This window comes from Tamandua tetradactyla, chromosome 5 (genome assembly GCF_023851605.1).
Source record: "Tamandua tetradactyla isolate mTamTet1 chromosome 5, mTamTet1.pri, whole genome shotgun sequence".
Lineage (NCBI taxonomy): Eukaryota > Metazoa > Chordata > Mammalia > Pilosa > Myrmecophagidae > Tamandua > Tamandua tetradactyla.
In genome coordinates this window covers 153,925,084-153,944,231 of record NC_135331.1, presented here as the reverse complement: position 1 = coordinate 153,944,231, position 19,148 = coordinate 153,925,084, and the positions used below count along the sequence as shown (strand labels likewise).

General features: G+C 36.8%; 1 protein-coding gene and 1 long non-coding RNA gene across 7 annotated transcripts in view; one reads left to right on the top strand and one right to left on the bottom strand.

The window, feature by feature from the left end:
- Positions 1–19,148, top strand: part of LOC143684974 (uncharacterized) — a 74,306-nt gene that overhangs the window by 43,598 nt on the left and 11,560 nt on the right. The gene's annotated exons all lie outside the window — the stretch shown is intronic.
- FHL5 (four and a half LIM domains 5) overlaps positions 5,178–19,148 on the bottom strand; it is a 38,452-nt gene continuing 24,481 nt past the window's right edge. For all 6 annotated transcript variants that reach the window (XM_077162436.1, XM_077162432.1, XM_077162433.1 and 3 more), the window contains 5 exons: positions 18,016–18,186; positions 15,855–16,029; positions 14,748–14,917; positions 10,097–10,283; positions 5,178–5,408 (listed from right to left, as the gene is read on the bottom strand). In XM_077162436.1, the coding sequence (XP_077018551.1) occupies positions 5,245–5,408; positions 10,097–10,283; positions 14,748–14,917; positions 15,855–16,029; positions 18,016–18,174 (855 nt within the window). In that variant the 5' untranslated portion in view covers positions 18,175–18,186 and the 3' untranslated portion in view covers positions 5,178–5,244. The remainder of the gene's footprint in view (positions 5,409–10,096; positions 10,284–14,747; positions 14,918–15,854; positions 16,030–18,015; positions 18,187–19,148) is intronic.

Sequence of the window (19,148 nt, the reverse complement as noted above, 5' to 3'; positions counted from 1 at the left end):
ACTTGGAGAACCCTTTATGGACATCTACTCCATAGATTTATTACCATTCGTGGGAAAACATTTGACCCAAATACTCTTTGCTCCTCTGTGACATGGGTCATAATTCTGTCACAGTGAACTATTTCCCTTTCTCAGTCACAGAGGTATCCAATCCAGCATTCCAAATACACACAAACCGTTTATTTTATACACTCAAACTTTGAACATGAATCTCTTGTTTCTTTGCCCTCCTTCTTGATTCCCAGTTTTAGAAATATCCCCTCTCCCATATTCAAGACAGTATCCAGGCTTTAATAAATCTGACCAGCCTGGAAAATGCAGAGTGGTCAGAACTCTGAAAAGAACTTCTAAAATTCTCTCTGGATGACATATTTTTGCAAACGTTACACTAAGCCTCATGGCTAGTGGACTGAATTCATTTCTGATTTTTGTCGAGTAGGATAGTTCAGTGAGGTCTCTTGGTGTTCTCTATTCTTGGTCTCCTTTTGTTATGCATAATAAAATCTAGATACAGTAATTTCTGAGATGTTATAAGGCCAAATCTCTCCTTGTGATATCTTTTCCCGAAGTTTCATAGGTCTCCTTTACCTTTTCCTGAGAAGAAGGTCTCAAAGTTCTCAAAATGGTTGTGGTAAACCCATACTGACACTTGCAATGTTTCTGGAAAAATAATGAAAATCTAAAGGTCTGAAGCTTCTGGGAGAAGAGGTTCAGTAATATCCTAGAAATTATAATATCTAATGATATTCTTACCCTTTGATCAAACAAACACTACTCCAAGACATTAAGTTTATCGCTTTAGTACCCATGGTATTTTCATTTTCTTTCCAAATCAGGTGATTTGAAGAAATGAACTGAAAATCTTAGGTGAGAAGAGTTCTTCCAAACATTCCTATGTGCAATATGTTCCAACATTAAATGACTCCAAAGTCTAATATAACTGAAGAGAATTTAATGGATGCTTGCAGTGTAGATTAAGGTTTTGTGAAGGTTTATGTTACAGACAAATTTTGTTTTAAATAGACTAAATGAGAGTTTGGAATCATTAATATTTTAACAATGCCTCAATATAGAAATAATTAAATAAGCATTTAGCAAAAGACAATCTAAATCAAAGCAGGAAAATCCAATTGAAGTAAATTATTTCTGATAAAATATTTTCAGATGTGCAGAAATTATAAATAGAAATAAAATAATTCTTCTTAGGTCAGAATATTTAAAAATTTTATCACTATAAGAAAGAGCACAGATGATGGTTCACCTCATTTAATATGAGTAGCATTACTGGTTGGATTAGATATAATATGATTAAGTTATGGTGTATCAGTTCCCTGAAATTATATCTGAATATGTAGTTAGTTTAGGTGTTATGAAATGGATGGGACAAGAAGATAAAAGTCATCAGTTCTCATAGATAAGTAGAAATACCAAAAAATTATTTCACAACTATTCTGATCACTGGACAGAGAATGTAAAAACAAGGTGAGAAAGAAATGCTCTGTAAAATACCAATTTATTGAGTATAAGAAATTGATGAAAACTATAAATTTGTAGAATGAGCCAAAAATAGGCATTATTGCAATAATAAACATCCATCTACAAATGTATTTGAGAACATTTTATATGCTCAATTAAAGCTATTAAAGCACAATTGGTAATACTAATTTTCTTATTTAAATATATGAACTATTATCGATACACTAAAGAGAGTAAATATACTTCATTTCCTAAATTCAAAAATTGCGTTACCTTCAGGAGGCATATGTTTCAGAATTAATTTTTCAATATAGTCTTGAATTTTTGCAGTGATTTTTAATCAGTGCCATATGTGAATGGTGTTATAAATGTTCACAATGGTTGGCCAATCTCAACTAAATGTCTAATGGAGTGTTTCTTTTTCATAGTTAGAGTAACCATATAAGATTTGAACCCATGATCATATTACTATAGCATTTTACTTAACTAATGGAACTAGATATCCCAGATATGAGTAGTTTGTGATTTTGTTAAGTGAAAACTGAACCCTTGGGCATCATTTCCGTTATCATTGAAGCAGAGATTCTATTCTGTTTTTTCCTTGTCATCTTTAATCTCCAACATAAACTATTTTGATTTGTTGATTTGTATTCCCAGTTGGATCAACAAATCTAGCTCCTGACCTAAAATGCATATAGTTTCTTCTTTCTTTCAACATTTGTAACTACTAATCAAACTTTTCACTCCAATATGAGACCTAACCTTTGAGATCTTGCTTTCTTCCTTTCTGCTCCACACTAAATCAGCACAATTTTCTTCAAATGATGTCTTAACACTTTTTTCCTCTATTTGTGAAACTGGTAACTTTCTACTGCCTGTTATAGCAGATGTAAGCCTTTTATACTAAGAGTTAATAGTCTCCCTTCGATTGACCCCTTTTATTTTAGTACTCTTGTATCTCCTTGCTCTTTGTCACAGTCTCTTTACTTCTTCCAAGCCATCTGGTTATTATTAACACACAGGATTTGCTTCTAACTGCTTCCCTGTCTGTGCAGATGTCACCCCATCAATCAGGGGAACCCCACTGCTTTCTGAGGCAGCCCATTTCATCTTTGGATATGTCACTTAGATTTTCTATCTGTCAAGCTGAAACCAACTATAGTCTATAGTTTTTAACTTTTATCTTTGTGTGTATCTCATTTTGAAAAGCTTTTCTTCCTTAGTCGTTCTGTGTATGTTTATTATGTCCACAGTGGCACTTTTTTTAAGCTCTAGGGCAGGGTCTCTGCATCTGGCCAGCCCACGTTACTGTGCCCTGTTCTGCCTTCCCCCCACCCCAGAACCACAACAGCATGTACACTAACTTTGGGCATAGCATGTGTTTAATATATGTTTGAGGATTAAGCTACTTTCTAAATATTATGCTATTTACATGTGAAACTCTGCATACTAAGCTATGCTTATCAAGATCTCTATCTAGGAAATTATTCTTTGAATTTTAATTGTAAAGATTGAACATAGGGCGGGCCGCGGTGGCTCAGCGGGCAAAGTGCTTGCCTGCTATGCCGGAGGACCTCGGTTCGATTCCCGGCCCCAGCCCATGTAACAAAAAACGGAAAAACAAAATACAATAAAACAAGAAAATGTTTAAAGATGTTTCCCTTTCTTCCTTCCTTCCTTCCTTCTATCCTTCCTTCCTTCTCTCTGTCTTTCCTTTAAAAAAAAAAAAAAAAAAAAAAAAAAGATTGAACATAGGTCTGAGTATGTGCTTTTCACCCGCACATGCCCCAAAATGCCTCAAATATTACCAGCTGGTTAATTAAGAAAATGTCACCTTTTATATATCTGTCTATATTTGACCAACTGAGAAAATGTTTCATGTTGTACATCTCTCCAGACTTCAGATGCCTTGCTTTTCTAATTAGGTAATTGCACTATTATTTTCTAGACCTTGGAATAATTGGTATTCAGTTCCACATGTGCAATTTCAAATAATGCAGGAAAAAATATTGATAGCTTTGCCTACATTTCACCATGTGAATGTGAGCAAATACCTCGGCACTGGTAATCCGAAACTACAATTATATTTTTCAAATTGTCTATGTAGCCTGACATTTCATTAGCATCTCTAAATTGTTAGCCTCTCCAAATGTCTTTGCATTTTAAACTGTCTCAGAAATTGTGCTCACATAATTTTAATTGAATCCCCTGTGAGGCAGTTTTAATCATTGTAATCAGCCACAGCATATAATTCAATTTCAGTCAAAACTTTTAACGTTATGCAGTAATGTGAGAGTAGACACTTATAAAAATGTGGTGTCTTTATGTGAACACCTCTGACCCCACCCAAAAACCATTAAAGCTGAGGGCGATGACTGACCATGGAGATTAGGGGTCACTTTCTATATTTGTCCTACAGAATGTGGACAACACAGCCCTGATAAAGTCATCCTCAGTTGGTGCCTGGTGATTTAGACATGTATAAAAATAAGCCTGCGAGGCTGTTCCTACTTCCCTTGGGGCTAAGAAATGCTGACTTATTGGCAGGCTGGCTGGTTTACCTCTTGGTGCACCCCTTGAGTCTCAGGGGTGAGGTGGGTAGCATCGGCAGGGGGGAGGAACCATGGGGAGGGCTTATCTCCAACCTGCATGGCTTATTTGTGCTGCTTTGTGGGTCCTGAATTCTCAGCGGTGAATTATTCTTTTTCAGTTCTTCTTATTAGCAGATTTCTTTAAAGCTCACTTTTATGTCTGCCCATTCATCATTGATGTAAATTTTAGAAGGCAGAATGCATGAGGCTCAGAGCTAATTATGCATTCTATTATGCCTCTGGATATCTGGATGAGAGTCATGTTCCAACACTCAATCCCTTCCCTAAAACTCATTTCCAGAAGTGATGATTTAATGATCTATTTACTTTAAAGGTTTGCCTTTAGGGACAGTGGTTATCCTGGTTAGCCTCACTTGAAAGGAAAGACTTTTACTTCCTGGAATTTGTAACATTTAGAAAAATCACTGTGGGCTTTGAAAATACATTTAATACAAAATATGCTGAAACCCATGCTTTGACTATCTCTAGGTAAAAATGATCCCTTTTATAGTTATGTAGAGGGTACGCTGTAGCGACCACAATGCTCAAATTCCGTTATTTAAACATGAGAATCAACCAGCTGCAGAAGCATGTGGATGAGGGCAAATTACAGGTTTGTTTTTCCACTCTGAAGTCAATAGGCATGAAAAATAAAAGGATCATCAAAAAAGACAGGAGTCTTAAGTGTGATGAATGCTAATCAATTTTCCCTGATCGTTTTGGTTCCCTACCACTCATGTTATATATAAAACTAGCTGGCCAGGAGGGCAAGCAGTCTTATGTAAGCCTCTCAATTTTGTATCTTAGGTTTTCTTTTACTTTGCAGTTTTGAAAAATATATATATATATTTTTAGTAACAACATCCATGAACTCCTAGATATAGGTCATGTGCTCAGTTCCAATGAAGAAATATCATCCTATGTTTCTAACAGCAGAGTGTGATCTCTTCAAAGGATCACTAAACTCTTTATGCTTTAGTATCTATTCATGTCTGCTAGAACTGTGCTTTCACTAGCCCTTCTAAAACAATTCAATCTGAAAGCGTGCAAAAACTCTCCCACTCTGAGCTCTACATTAATTATTCCTAAAACTTAAGTAAAAAATACTACTGCAGCTGAGTTCTGGGTTTAGTGAGAACAAAGGTCATGCGGGGCCCAGGTGGGGAGGGACGATGTCCTAGATGTCAGTGCCCACCCCTGAGCCACATTTGCGGCAGAAGATTTCCTTGTTCTGGGTCAGGAAGCCTTCACCCACCAAGGAGACGGAGCACTTTCCACAGTTGAAGCATTCGCTGTGCCACTGGCGGTCTTGAAAGCAGATAAACTTCGCACCTCTGAGACCTAGAAAAGAATTCGAGAAAAAGAGCAAATTATTCTTTCAACAAACAGTTTGCACTTTTTCCAAGAAATTCTTCTGTGTGCTAGGGAAATAGCAGTGAACAGGACCACGTACAGGCAAGTAACTTAAAAAAGAATGCTGTCTCCTGCCCTTGTCTCCATCTGGGATTTTCAGGCACCATTCCTTTTATGGGACTGTTCAGATTCCCAGTCAAATCTGTCCATCAGGTACAGAGGTAGGTAGAATCTAGACCCAACCACATTATTTTGAAACAGATAGGATTACATCATGCAAATAAGGAAGTACAGCTTAGTATAGTGGAAAAAGGAGATAGGTTTTAAATTCAGAGATATTTAAGTATAGCTTTCCCCTTTTACTGTGTAATCTCCAGTTTTCCTAGCAGCAAAATGGAGACAAAATGAAATTAAATGTACACTTCCTAGCCTCATGTCTGTAGTAACTTTTAGCCTTCTTCCCTCTTCTTCCATCATTAGTTTTTGCTCAGGGTGATGATGTTGTGTGGTTCAGGATGAAATTTTTTAAAGCCTGAAGTACAGAACAGTATCCAAACTATCTTGTAGCTATCTTAACGTGATGACCTCATTATCTTGCCCAGAGACAACTTCCTCCAAGGTTGTGACAAAGGTCGGTGAGTCTGATCACTCTGGACAGTGTGGCCATGCTATCCAATAATTAGTTTCTGAGAAGTTCCTTGTCAGCCTACTGCCCCTTCAACTTGAGGGTTTCTAAGAAAGTTAGTAGAAATGGAGTCATCACTGAGACTCTGAGCCTTCTCTCCCTAAAAGGATTCCATGGTGCAGTTTAAGGAATTTATTTAAGGCAGTGTAGAAAAGGAAAATGATATGGGGATTGTGAAGATGTTGGGATGCCTTAGGCTTGGGTCATTAATTATATGCAAAATCTTCTCCAAATGATTTTAGTGCTATGGGCTTACTTTGATTTGCTTATCTCCCAAAGAGTAGGGCTAACATAGTTCATCTGCTGGTTCCCATATAATTTCCAAATATTCCTTTTAGGATGGTGAAGTGAAAAAGGGTGAATGAGAATTCTCTTTCAGATAAATGACCTGAACTTTTGTTTCCATCTTTCTGGAATTTTTATGTACAATTTAGTAGTTCATAGGAGAATTTGCGTCAAATTCCTTTATTTTCCTTGATTAACCTTATAATTTGACTAGCTATCATCATTACCTTATAATAAGAGGGAATCAATAGCACACACATGCATTTTCTTGATGTTATGCCAAACATTAAAAAATTGACAGCAGCGATAATGCTTTATATATACATAAATCATCCTGTTTGTAAAACTAGTTATTGCATGCCTAGCATTTTGACGTTCGTAAGTTTTTTTCTTGGATTTTTTTAGTAAGTCTTGTTCATGTGGCAAATGGAAAAGTTAAGTTTAAAATTTTACAAAGACTTCTACAAAGTCTAGACTTTTAGAGCAAATAAACAATAGAAACATTTGGCAGCAGGGATTTAAGAAAGGCCTGACCCAACATGTGAGATGTTTTTAAATTGCTCTATTTTTTGATATGTTTACTTGCTCATGTCATTGGAGTCATTTGAAAAAAGTTGTTGAAGAAACAGATCTCTGACACCTATTTTATTGGTTTTGTTTATTCCTAACACACCAATAGAGTAAGGACTATCACTTGCTGAGCACTTGACTATGAGCCACGTATGCGTCTAAGCCCTTTGCATGTATTACCTCATTTAACCCTCATTTCACCCTCATGGAGCAATATCAACAGCATTCAACAACTCGCTCAAGGTCACCAGCTGATAAGCAGAGTTGAGATTCAAGCCCAGGCCCTGTGGCTTAGAGCCTTCGTGCTTAACTTCAACCAATTAAGTTTGAACTTATCCTTTTTAAAGAATATTAACAGGAACATTAGTGTCTCTTTCTGAAGAAATTAAATAATTGACATTTTTTATTTGAAATAAAGGGAAGAAAGCTAAGACGTGATCCTGTTCCGCTCTTATTCTACAAGGAAGGATAATGAAGACCTTGGGAGCGGATCAGCTACCCACAGTCATATGGTCATCAGGGACAGAGGACAGACCAAGGCGTCTTATGTCCCAGCCCGCAAGCTGTTTGTTTATCCCAGGAAGTTTGAGAGATTAATCATGTCTTAAAGGACGAGAAAACAAAAATGTAGATAGGATTGGAGTTTTTTTTAAAATGAAGTAAGTTCATTGTGATGAGATTTAAAAAGAAATTCTACATGGTGATTTATAGATGGATTAGGTTAGATAAAATAGTATTTTGAAAACAACCTAATGCTTAGATTGTTTCTTAAGATGACACATGGTTTTACTGTTGCATTGAATGAAAACCCATCTTTCAGAAGATAAATATAACAGCATCAGAATTCCTTATGGTGCATTACACAGCTCAATTTTAAAGAAGCACTACTAGAGAGACATTATACATATAAATCAGTACACACACATTAGAATTAGAATTAGATCAAGAAATATTAAAGTGAGCTTAAATTTTTTGCAGGTATTCCAGTCTTGGTGCCTCTCAATCACAGAGTAGAGAGAAAATTAAAATAAGTAGCATGTAGAAATTCACTTTAAACTTATTATTCTATATTATATACACAATACCACATTTGGATTACTTTGGGGCCAGTTTGTTCCCTATCATCCTTGTATTTTGGTGAAGAACAATGTGTTTTGCCTTTTTTGTCTGAACCTAGAACAGCTGGTCTCAGTGACTGATCTGCAACAATCCATTAGAAAAATCACTTAGATACACGAATCTGTGATGTAGTGAAATAGAAGCTCATCAAGTTCAGGGCTCTCATAGGTTGTCTGCACATCAGTAGTAGCCATTTGGACCCCTGAGAGTTTCAAAACCCCTTTTGGACAGTGGCGTGATGGTGGCTCAGTGGTAAAATTCTCACCTGCCGTGGTGGAGACCCAGGCTTGATTCCCGGTGTCTACCCATGCAAAAAAAAAAAAAAAGAAAGAAAGAAAATGATTGGAGTTGTTTCATTTTCTCATTTCCCTATTAAAGTCACCTCTTTTTCCTGGCCCAATTAAAAAAAAATGCGTTGTAGAATAAATTGAATGATTTAGAAGGCTTGTGATTGTAAGTTCTTCTAAATAGAATTCGAACCTCCAGGTACTGTTGGATTTCTTGACGTCCCATTTTCTAACTAAAATTGGTGGAGACGGTGGCATGTTCTCTTTGCTGCCTGTATTGTCAGCTGTGTAGAAGGCAGGAGAGAAGAGTGATTATGAGCACAGACTCTGGAGTCCAACAGTCTGGAAATGTCAACTCAAGTCCTGGCAAGGGCTGCAGAAGTGATTTAACTGAGGGAGGGGTGGGGACAGGATGTAGGGAAGAGGGGGAGGGGCACACCTCGGTGCTGCGGTGTAGCTGCTCTGCTCCATATGATGGCGACCATGCCGGAAAAGTGGAGGTATCTGATCACCCATGGCAGGCTTTTTAACTTTTGGCTGCAGAGATGGAGTTTAGATTGTTGCTTCCCAACATGTGCAAGCCAAACAAAACACACTGCTGACCAGATGCAGCCACATATGTGTGTTTAAGATTCTGAAAAGCGTGGTGCCCTTGTGTAGACAAACATGACCTTATTCTCTTTGCCCAGGTAACTTTTTTTGCAAGTCAGTGAAAGCTCCCCAAGTTGGGTTTACAATGGGAGCCTTTTATTTAATCAGTAGATGCACTTACTTTTTTGATATATATGAAGATGAAGGAAGAGGAAGGGGCTAAAATAATCTTTAACTCTATGCTATACTAACTGAACTAAAAAATGGAATGTAATCTAAAAATACTAAGAATGGGGACTTGACATATAATTCTGCCACATTATTAAATGACTATAAATTGCTAAAAGAATAACCTCTATGTTTCCCATGTGTCATGTTAGCTTCGGTTCTTTTAGAATAGGAATAACATCTTATAATTATCTCTGAAGAAAATGCAATGGTTTTTTTTAACCTTGAAAACCTATTTAACATGGATCAATTTACTATCAATGTTTTTTTTAAATCACTTTACATGTAGTTTGTTTCTTCAGTAGAATGCTGTCTTGTTTTCTTTCAGTTATTCATAATTAAAATGCATTGCAAGTGAATAGAGGACAAAGAGAATAAAAATTTGTTAGAAGCATCTTAAAATGAAGTTTAATTAATTCTTGACCTATGCTACCCTAATTATTACAGCTTCAGATCTTTTATGCAGTACTTGCATTTAATTAAAACCTCTTCTATTTTAAGGCTGCTTGGCCCTTGCTTGGAATATTCTGATTTATTAGTACATTTTCCTCCTCCTCAAGTCTGAAAAGGTCTGGCTGATGATCAGACCTGCTTGTTAAAGTGTTCTCTGACCTCAGCTCATCCTGCTTTCTTCCTTCCTAGAACTATTACTTAGAATCAGTACAATTAGTTTTAGTATGTAATTACTCTGTACGACTCGAGCTACTCAAATTATCTTCTGTCCTTTCCTTGCGGGGTCTGTGTAATATTTATATGTACATATGGGCTCCCGTATGTGTTTATCTCAAAAGGAAATGTAAATGAAAAATGGTCTCTTCTTTTTATTTGCATTTCTTCAATTAACTATATAGAATTTTACATAGTATAAATGTCTCATGGTAGGACAAAATTAAAACAAGCAAAGAACTCACCGGTAATGGGTTTGGTGCAGGCTGCACACCTTTTGGCATGAAGATGGTTGTAGCAGTCCAAGCAGAATGGGTAATCGTCTCTGGACATAAACTCTTGTTCACAGAGCTCTTTCCGACAGCCAGTACACAGAAAACACTCTCGATGCCATGGCTGGTCACGAAATGTTATCCCACCTGAGGTTATCACCTGCCAAAGAATCACACACAAAAAGGGATAAGCCTGGGAGCCGCTACAATTCATACAATTTCGTGATTCTTTTCCAGGTCCACAAATGGTACTTTGGCCTAATCTATTTTTTTTGTGTTAGGATTTTTTTTTTCCTTTGAAGCATCTGTGATTCTTTTGAGTCAGTTTGAGGATCAAAAAGATGATAGGACCTTTCCTACCCTGAATATACCTGAATTTATCTGATCTTGGAAGCTGAGCAGGGTCAGGCATGGTGAGTACTCGCCTGGGAGAACACCTGGAAATACCATGTGCTGTAGGTTAAAAAGAAAAAAAAAAAAAAAGGCTATAGGGATTAAATAGAATTAGTGAGAAATTTTCCTAATTTTTCTCCTGCAAAATGGAACAGAAAACATGTAGGGCCATAGTGGGTGCAGGAGACTGAGAAGCCGATTCTTGATTTCCTTGCTTTTTCTTTTCTGATTTTTTTAATTGGTCTTCAAAGATCTGCTATTATAGCTAAGATATTCTCTATCGTAAGTTCTTATTTCTATGTCTGATTTTTAAGGATGCTGGAAAAAAGAAAGAAAACCCACTTTTGCCTAAAAGTTTACACTGAGTCCAAGAATATCCAGTAATAGCAATACTGAATGGGAGAGACAGGGACCATCGTTTGTTAATAACCATTAACATTCCTTAAGTTTTTTTTTTTTTTCAGGCCTCCCGACCTCAGTGCTAAGGAATGATGTCTTAATGTTCTCATCACCCCTAAGTGGTAGGGGCTATTACCTTTCCCTTTTACAGGTGGGAACCTGCGGAGGCCTGGAGAGGTTCTGTTATTTGCCCATAGACACACAGCTATCAAGTGACAGAGCTAGTATTTGGACTTGCACAGTCTGACTCCACAGCCCATGGACTTAATCATTAATGCAGTAGTGAGCTAAGATTATTTTGAGCTCACAAAGAAGTTAATAAGTCTTTGTTGAATGAATGAATAAATACTGAGGGCAAAAATCTTTGGAAAGCAATTCAATATTGTATCTAGCACAAATGGGTGCTCTAGGCAACTGTGCTATTTTCTTTTCTTGCCCCTAAGACTGAAAGCAAGGGGCATTGGTATGCATTAAATCTCAAAGCGTGGCTTGCTAAAGTTTTTTCAGAAAATGCTTATTATTCCTTTATAATATATATATCTTTTCTGAACCAGTTTAATCTATGTATTTTACTTTTTAAATGACTAATGCATCCTTATTTAGAATCGGGTGGATAAATATTAAGCAGCTCTCATTAAGTCATATTGTTTTTCAAATCTGTGACTATAGAGGTCCTGGAAGTTGTTGGGAACCTAGTACAGGCTCAAATCAATGCTTTACAAATGACTGAAACAATGTGATGTCTGAGATGGTTCCTTTGACTTTGTACTCTAATGAGATATAGAAAATGTGGAGCTCATCCTAAGCCATCTTACTTTTGGCATGTTGTTTAGGATCTAAAAGTTTATGAAAAAAAAAATCCTAAAGTTATTTTAATCTTAAAACAAATATCTTAGAAATTAAAGATATTTGATAGAAAATTTGGTTTATGTTTTTATAAGTGAAAAAGCATATACTGCTCTGAATAAGTAAATGGCAGGCATAGTGGTGTGTGTGAAGTAAAGCAATTCCAAGTATCCCCTACTGACTTCAAATGTCTGTGGCCTTCACAGCAGAAGTCAAGATTTCTTTGATTTGCCTACTCACATGGTAAGCAAGCAATGTTTAAAAGATTTGAAAGTTCAAAAATGTAGTCACAGCAAAATAAAAGGATATATACACCAAAATCTTTTTAATTAGGGAGAAGAAACTCTGGAATATTAAATCTAGCTTGCAGAAAATTGCGTTCCCTTTGAAGAAGTAGGCTGCCTACGATGAAGTCTAATATCTAAGTTTGGCTTTTCCACTGATTGATCCCAGGATTTAGAACAAATTTCATCTCAGGCACAGTGGAGGAAATAGTGGTTTTGTTCTCAGTAAATGACAGGTGAAGAATCAGAGAATGCATGTCACTTACTTGAACTCTGAGGAGTTTGAATTCAGAGCTCTTGTAGTTTGAGATTACCTACTTTTGGTAGAAATAAATTTTAGTTTCCTACAATAAAATCTATGAAAAAAGTTCAAAGGGTTTTGATTGTCAAGTGTTTTTGCTTATTTTGTTTGCTTTATCTTTAGTCTTTGGTTTGTGTTGAAAAAAAATGTTTCCCCTCAACTTGAATCATCTTGTTCAGAAATTTTTATATCCAGCTTTCCTTAAAGGACTGCGTCTTTAAAAATTAAATAAGAAAAGAATAAATAGGAAATAATCTGGCACGATCATCTACTAACCAATGCAAACATTTCATACATTTTCGATGATTTAAAATCCTGTCCCAACTATAGGCACAGTCTCTTATAACCTGGGAAATGCCAGTGCTTTGCTCTGAAACAGCGCTTAGTCCTGATGTCATAGAGAAGTTCACCTTTAAGTCTTTATGGCATCAAAAGAATCTGCATTCTCCATGTCTCATAGATTCCTTTAAGATAATTCCCATAAATCTCATTACGATTTTAGTATAAACATTTAAGAACTGTAGCTTAAAAATGCCAGCCTAGCTGTCCCTAAAGACAGGTAGACAAACCTACCCATTTTATTTCAAGTATCTATTTATAAATGCATGTCTCTAGTAATTCTTTGGAACCTCATATGGCATAAGGTCATAGGATCTTACTGCTGCTTGAAAATCATTTTCTAAGTCAGTGTTCTGATAAAGTAATGTAGATCTCCAGGTATAGTTTGGTTTCATGTCATGTAACTATCAGCTGTAATTTCCAGAACTCATTATAGTGCAATTTAATAATCATAACTTAAGAGAGTTAATTCATGTCTCCTTAAAAGCAGTACCAGTATTGTAAATACACCTAGAAAATTACATTGTGTGTGTGTGCACATGTGTTTGCTTATGCAGTTGTTGAGAGAGGACTTCTAGCTTCCAGATTCAAGTTTAGAAATGATCTCAAGAGATTTGTCAAAGTAGTCCATAGATCAAACATATTTAGAAACTGCTGAACGAATCCAATATGTTTTCATGATTCAGCTTTCTCATTACAATCTGCAGTGTCATTTTAAATGTATGATGCCTCACAGGTCAAAAGGATTTCTTAGAGAATCTCAACATATATTTTATGGAATACAAATAGGCCTTCATCAATGTGACAGAAATAAGTTATTTTTCACATAAAACCCTAGAGTATAAAAAAAAGAATTGGATGGAATTTACTTCAAAAATGACTTTTTTTCCCTATTGGAAAATATGTTTTGAACCAAGTCAAAAGGCCCCACATGATACCCTGGACCCGGAAGTGAAGGAAACCACCTCCAGCTCTTCACTTATTCAATAATTCTACAGACATGCCTCTCTCTCTACCATCATTCTGCCTTTAGACCTACTGGGTTCCCCTAATTATCGTTACCCTCTTGAGTTTGCCAAACCACTCTTCAGATATACAAAAGACTCAAACCAAGAAGACATCTGTGCTTCTGTTACATAATGTGAGGAGTCAACCAACCTGCTTAAATTGGTTCCTTATGTCATTCTGTGAGGCAAACCCCTCTTTCTCTGAAACAGTTACACTAAATGGATTCAATAGTCTCATATTTAAAGAGACTTTTCTCTCTCCTAAAAGACGTGACTTCTTGCTTAAGAGTGGATGAATGGAACTGGAATATCAAGTTACTTGAGCTGTTTGGATTATTAAATTCCTGCTCTAGGTAGAGTTTTATGGCACATGGTATGTATTCAGGAAGTTATTAGCTGCAATGATAATGACATTGATGGAGATGATGATGATGGTGAGAGAGGAGTAAGAAGGTGGAGAAGAAGAAAAGGACGAGGAAGAAAGGGAAGGATGAGGTGAAGGATTTAGCAAGTACCCAGATCATTTGAGCTAGATTAAAAGCCTGTTGGACACGGGATGGAGGTTTCGTCAGCTGAGAGTATCTCTGTGCATCAGATCTCTGGAGAAATGCCACCTCTTTAATGTTCTGAATATGGTAGATATGGTTGCCAACAGAATTTTAGAAAACCTGGGAACTACTCAGATGTTCCTTATCGAGAGCATAGATCAATAAAATGCAGTGTGTTCGTGCAATGATATATTCCATGGACGTGAAAAGAATGAACTACTGGAAGTCACAATTACATGGATGAATCTCAAATATGTTCATTGAAAGAAGCTATATGGAAAGACTGGACGCAGTATGATTCCATTTATATGAAGTTCAAGAACAAGGACATACACACAAAATAAGATGGCCATCCTCACTGTGATAGGTGGTGGTTTTGGACAGGTTGGAATTCAAAGCTAACCTGAATGTGTAAAGGCAAGTATGAGGTTGCTCCAATTATACTCATTCAGCTAAAAAACAATAGCCTGGAAGGTTCCCCATGCTTCATCTTCCTCAGATAATTACCTTCTTGCAAAAGTTGCAATAATGAGCAAACTCTTTTTCAAAACACGGCACACAGTAATTGCCACTCTCTTTGGAAATCAGAGGCTTAGTTCCTATTGGTTGTCGGCAGTGCTCACATACAAAGCAGGTTTCATGCCAGTAGTTTCCCTTAAATTCCATTTTGCGAGAACCTGCATTCCAAAAGTAAGAACCTGTTAGTACAAGTCAACCATAATTTTATTTTGTTTAAGCAAAAAATATGTCAAATTACTCAAAATAACTTTTAGAGTAAAGGTGATGAATTAATTGAACTTATGGAAAAATTCTGTTTTTGTAATTCTGGAAATATTCATCTAAAAAAGAAAGTTTGATAGAGCTCATTAGCCATGATGGTGGCGAATCACTATGTCACTGACAATTCAAGTCTCATGTAGACTACGATTTGGAGATGTGAAACTACTAAAAGGTAGTGACTTTAAATGACTGGATGTGGTTTCAAACAAATTGGGTCAGAATAATTATCTCAGGGATATTAAAAATGACTGGGACATAAACCCCTGAGATTAATGTCATCCATTATGGTCTCATAGAAAATCTTTGAATCCATTAGAAAATGGGAGAGAGAATCATGTTCTTATGCTGCTGTCCATAGGGATTAAGAAGAAGAAATAGAGAATTTGTGCTTTTTTAAACTTGTCTTCCCTCAGGGGGAATAATGATGAGTAACCCTCAAACAATTCGTGATAAGCTACAAAATGATGGTTAGCCCCTTTCTCCAATGATGAGCTCTTTATTTCTGACTTTGGTTATGCCTAGGATAAGGTATTTAGAGTAGGGTTCATAATGTTGATATGAATTCTGTCCTTATTCAGTGTTGGTTCAGGTTCTGGTTCAAAATGTTTCTATGAATTGGCTTTTACAGGCAGACACAGAGCCCTGTAACTTACTTGTTCAAGATAAAATTAATATTTTACATTCTCAAAATATAATAAATGAGATCAAGAGATAGCAGGAGTGTCTTTCTCAAAACCAGGGATAACTCTGTTAGCTGCTGCCCTCTTATTGTGCTTGGGCTTAATTAAAACGACTGCAGCTTCCATAGGGACTGGAGGCGCCTTGTGATCTCACCAGGCATGATGGTCTTCTTGCAGTGGAAGCACTTGGAGGAACACTCATTAGAATAGCATTCCGTGCACAGCAGGCGCTCATCCTTGGCAGCAAAAGGCTTTTCCACCAAAGAATGATTGCATTTGGCACACTTGAAGCATCCTTCATGCCAGTGCCGGCCTTTATAGCAGAGATCCTTCGAGACAGTAAATAAAAGTTAGTTAAATGTATTTGGGACAAGGCAATTTTAAAAGACAAAACTGAATACTCTCAGGACTCTGGTGCCAGTAGGTTGTGCTGGTAGCTGGAAGGAAAGTTGTTACTGATACTGGAGCCCATAGCAAGGAGAACTCTCAGAGATAATTAAGAGCTACAGCCTGGGGCTTTCTTGGTTGGTCACTAAAATCAGCTGGGAAACAGACTCTTCACTATTTCCCCTATTTCTGCAAACTATAAATGAGGTTTTTTACAGAACGATTCTTATTTTTGGGTTGCAGTATCCTATTACTGTTTGATACTTTATAAACAAACTTCAACATCACCTAATTAGATAAAAGGGGAAAATGAAAAAAAAGCTACAATAATGAGCATTGTAGGAGGAATGGGCTACATGTGTGAGTTGAGTGGAGAAGAGGCTGGTTTTGAGGTCACAAAACAGACCTCGAATCTTTGTGCTTCTAACAATTTCTGTATTCATTTATATATCCTTGTCATTCCAGAAATACTCAATATTTCAGCAGCCTAACTTTGGGCAAATTACTCCTTAAGTTTTAGCATTCTAAACTACCTCAGGTCATTTGTAAGAATTCAAGCATATGTTATATTAGTACTAGCATAGTGCCTGGAACTTGATTGGCTGGTAACTCATAAGGTCCTTTGCACTGGTTTGAAAGGATGTATTTCCCCTAGAAAAGCCATGTTTTAATCAAAATCCCATTTTGTTAAGGCAGAATAATCCCTATTCAATACTGTATTTGAAACTGTAATCAGATCATTTCCCTGGAGATGTGATTTAATCAAGAGTGGTTGTTAAGCTAGATTAGGTGACACATGTCTCCACCCATTTGGGTGAGTCTTGATAAGTTTCTGGAGTCCTATAAAAAAGGAAACATTTTGGAGAGTGAAGGAGATTCAGAGAGAGCAGAGAATGCCGCAGCACCATGAAGCAGGTAGTCCACGAGCCAGCAACCTTTGGAAATGAAGAAGGAAAATGCCTCCTGGGGAGCTTCATGAAACTAAAAGCCAGGAGAGGAAGCTAGCAGACAACGCCGTGTTCGCCATGTGCCCTTCCAGCTGAGAGAGAAGCTCTGACTGTGTTCACCATGTGCCTTCTCACTTGAGAGAGAAACCCTGAACTTCATCAGCCTTCTTGAACCAAGGTATCTTTCCTTGGATATCTTAGGTTGGACATTTCTATAGACTTGTTGTAATTGGGACACTTTCTCAACCTTAGAACTGTAAACTAGCAACTTATTAAATTCCCCTTTTTAAAAGCCGTTCTGTTTCTGGTATATTGCATTCCAGCAGCTAGCAAACTAGAACAGATTTTGGTATTGGAGAGTGGGGTGCCGCTGCAGTTTGCAAATACCAAGCTATGTTGGAATAGTTTTTTAAATGGATAAGGGGAAGATTTTGGAGGAGTTGTGAGAAGCTTGATAGAGAAGGCCTAGAATGCTTTGAAGAGATGATTGGTAGAAATGTGGACTCTAAAGATACCTCTGACCAGGCTTTAGACAGAGATGAGGCACATGTTATTGTAGACTGGAAGAAAAGTGAACCTTGTTTTAAAATTGCAGATAAACTGGCAAAGTTCACTAGTGGCTTTGGCTGGAAGGCAGAGTTTAAAAGCCGTGAACTTGGATATTTAGCAGAAGAGATCTCCAGATTAAATGTGGAAAGTGTAGCCTGTTTTCTCCTCACAGTTTATAGTGAAATGCAACAGGAAAGAGATAAGCTGAGAACTGAACGCCTGGGTACAAAGAAACTAGAAATTGATATTCTGGAAAATTATGGACTTCCAGGAAGGAAGACCCCAGAGAATAGTGCCCCACTAGAGCATCCTTATATTCAGTAACAGAACAATAGAAAGAGTGTTAAGAGTCAACACTAATGGAAAAGAGACACACCAAAGCATTTATCTGCTGCTTCTAGCAAGAATTCAGTGACTCAGGATAAGACTTACCTTGGAATCTGATTCAATAGGTTCTTTGCACTCTTCACAATAGTTAGAAAAGATACGATCATAACATGAAACACAGTATGGATTGTTATCTTTTAGTACATACTTCTTCCCAAGAAGTGATGCTGTGCAGTATTGACAGTCAAATTGAGCGGTTGTCATTTTGGTTCAATCCTGTGAATAAGATAATGATTCATGTATATAAAAGGAAATTTTGTTTATCAGATAAATTATAAAGTCTCAATACAATATGAGATGAGCACTGAGTAAATTTTTATGTTCTGGATAAAACCTCCAATTAAGGAATTATCCTTGTAATCAGGGTGACACTTGGAGTAATTTAGGAAAGGCTACTCTTCCATATTGTCATTGCGTTGTCTTTTGTTAACGAAAAGAATCATGCCAACAGCCAGATTGTGAAAAACATCTTATATTCGTCATGCACTAATGTGGAAATTAATTAGTATGATATGTGTTGAAGTAGGGTGGCTTTGCCTCAAGGATATAAATGGGAACTGTTGATAGGATTTTCAGAAACTGTCATCATTTACTGTCTAGCTGGAGAGTTCTGGAGGAGGAGCTCCAGGGAAATTAGAACAGTTCTTTTTACTCTTAAGTTAAATAAAAAGCAAGCATATAGTACACTGTCATTTTAAATCTATTATTTTATTCTTCACCTCTTTATTGAGTACCCAAGGTGTATTCTTCTTTGTTACTTCTACAGTCTTCTTATACCACATATCTTTCCATTGAGGCATCTTCCATATCTCTGGGTTCAACTACCAAAAACATAACGATGATTCCAAAATCTTATCGCTTTTCCCAACCTTTTTACTAGCTTTAGCTTGTACATCCACTTGCCAACTGGGCATTGTCAATGCTGCTCAGTAGGTAGGATTCAGTCCAAGTGTGATGTTTTTGTGACCACTGTCAAGGGATTGCCCAGTTACAAAACTGCATATAAAACCATCAATCATAGGAAACAGTTATAAGCTTCTTTGGGCTTTAGTGCTCAACGAACATGTTTATAAAATGAGTAATAACTGCAGTGTCTTGCAAAATGGAAAACCAATGTGAAACGTGAAGCCAAGGCCAGGAGAAGGAAACAGATTATCCTGTAAATTTACAAAAACCAT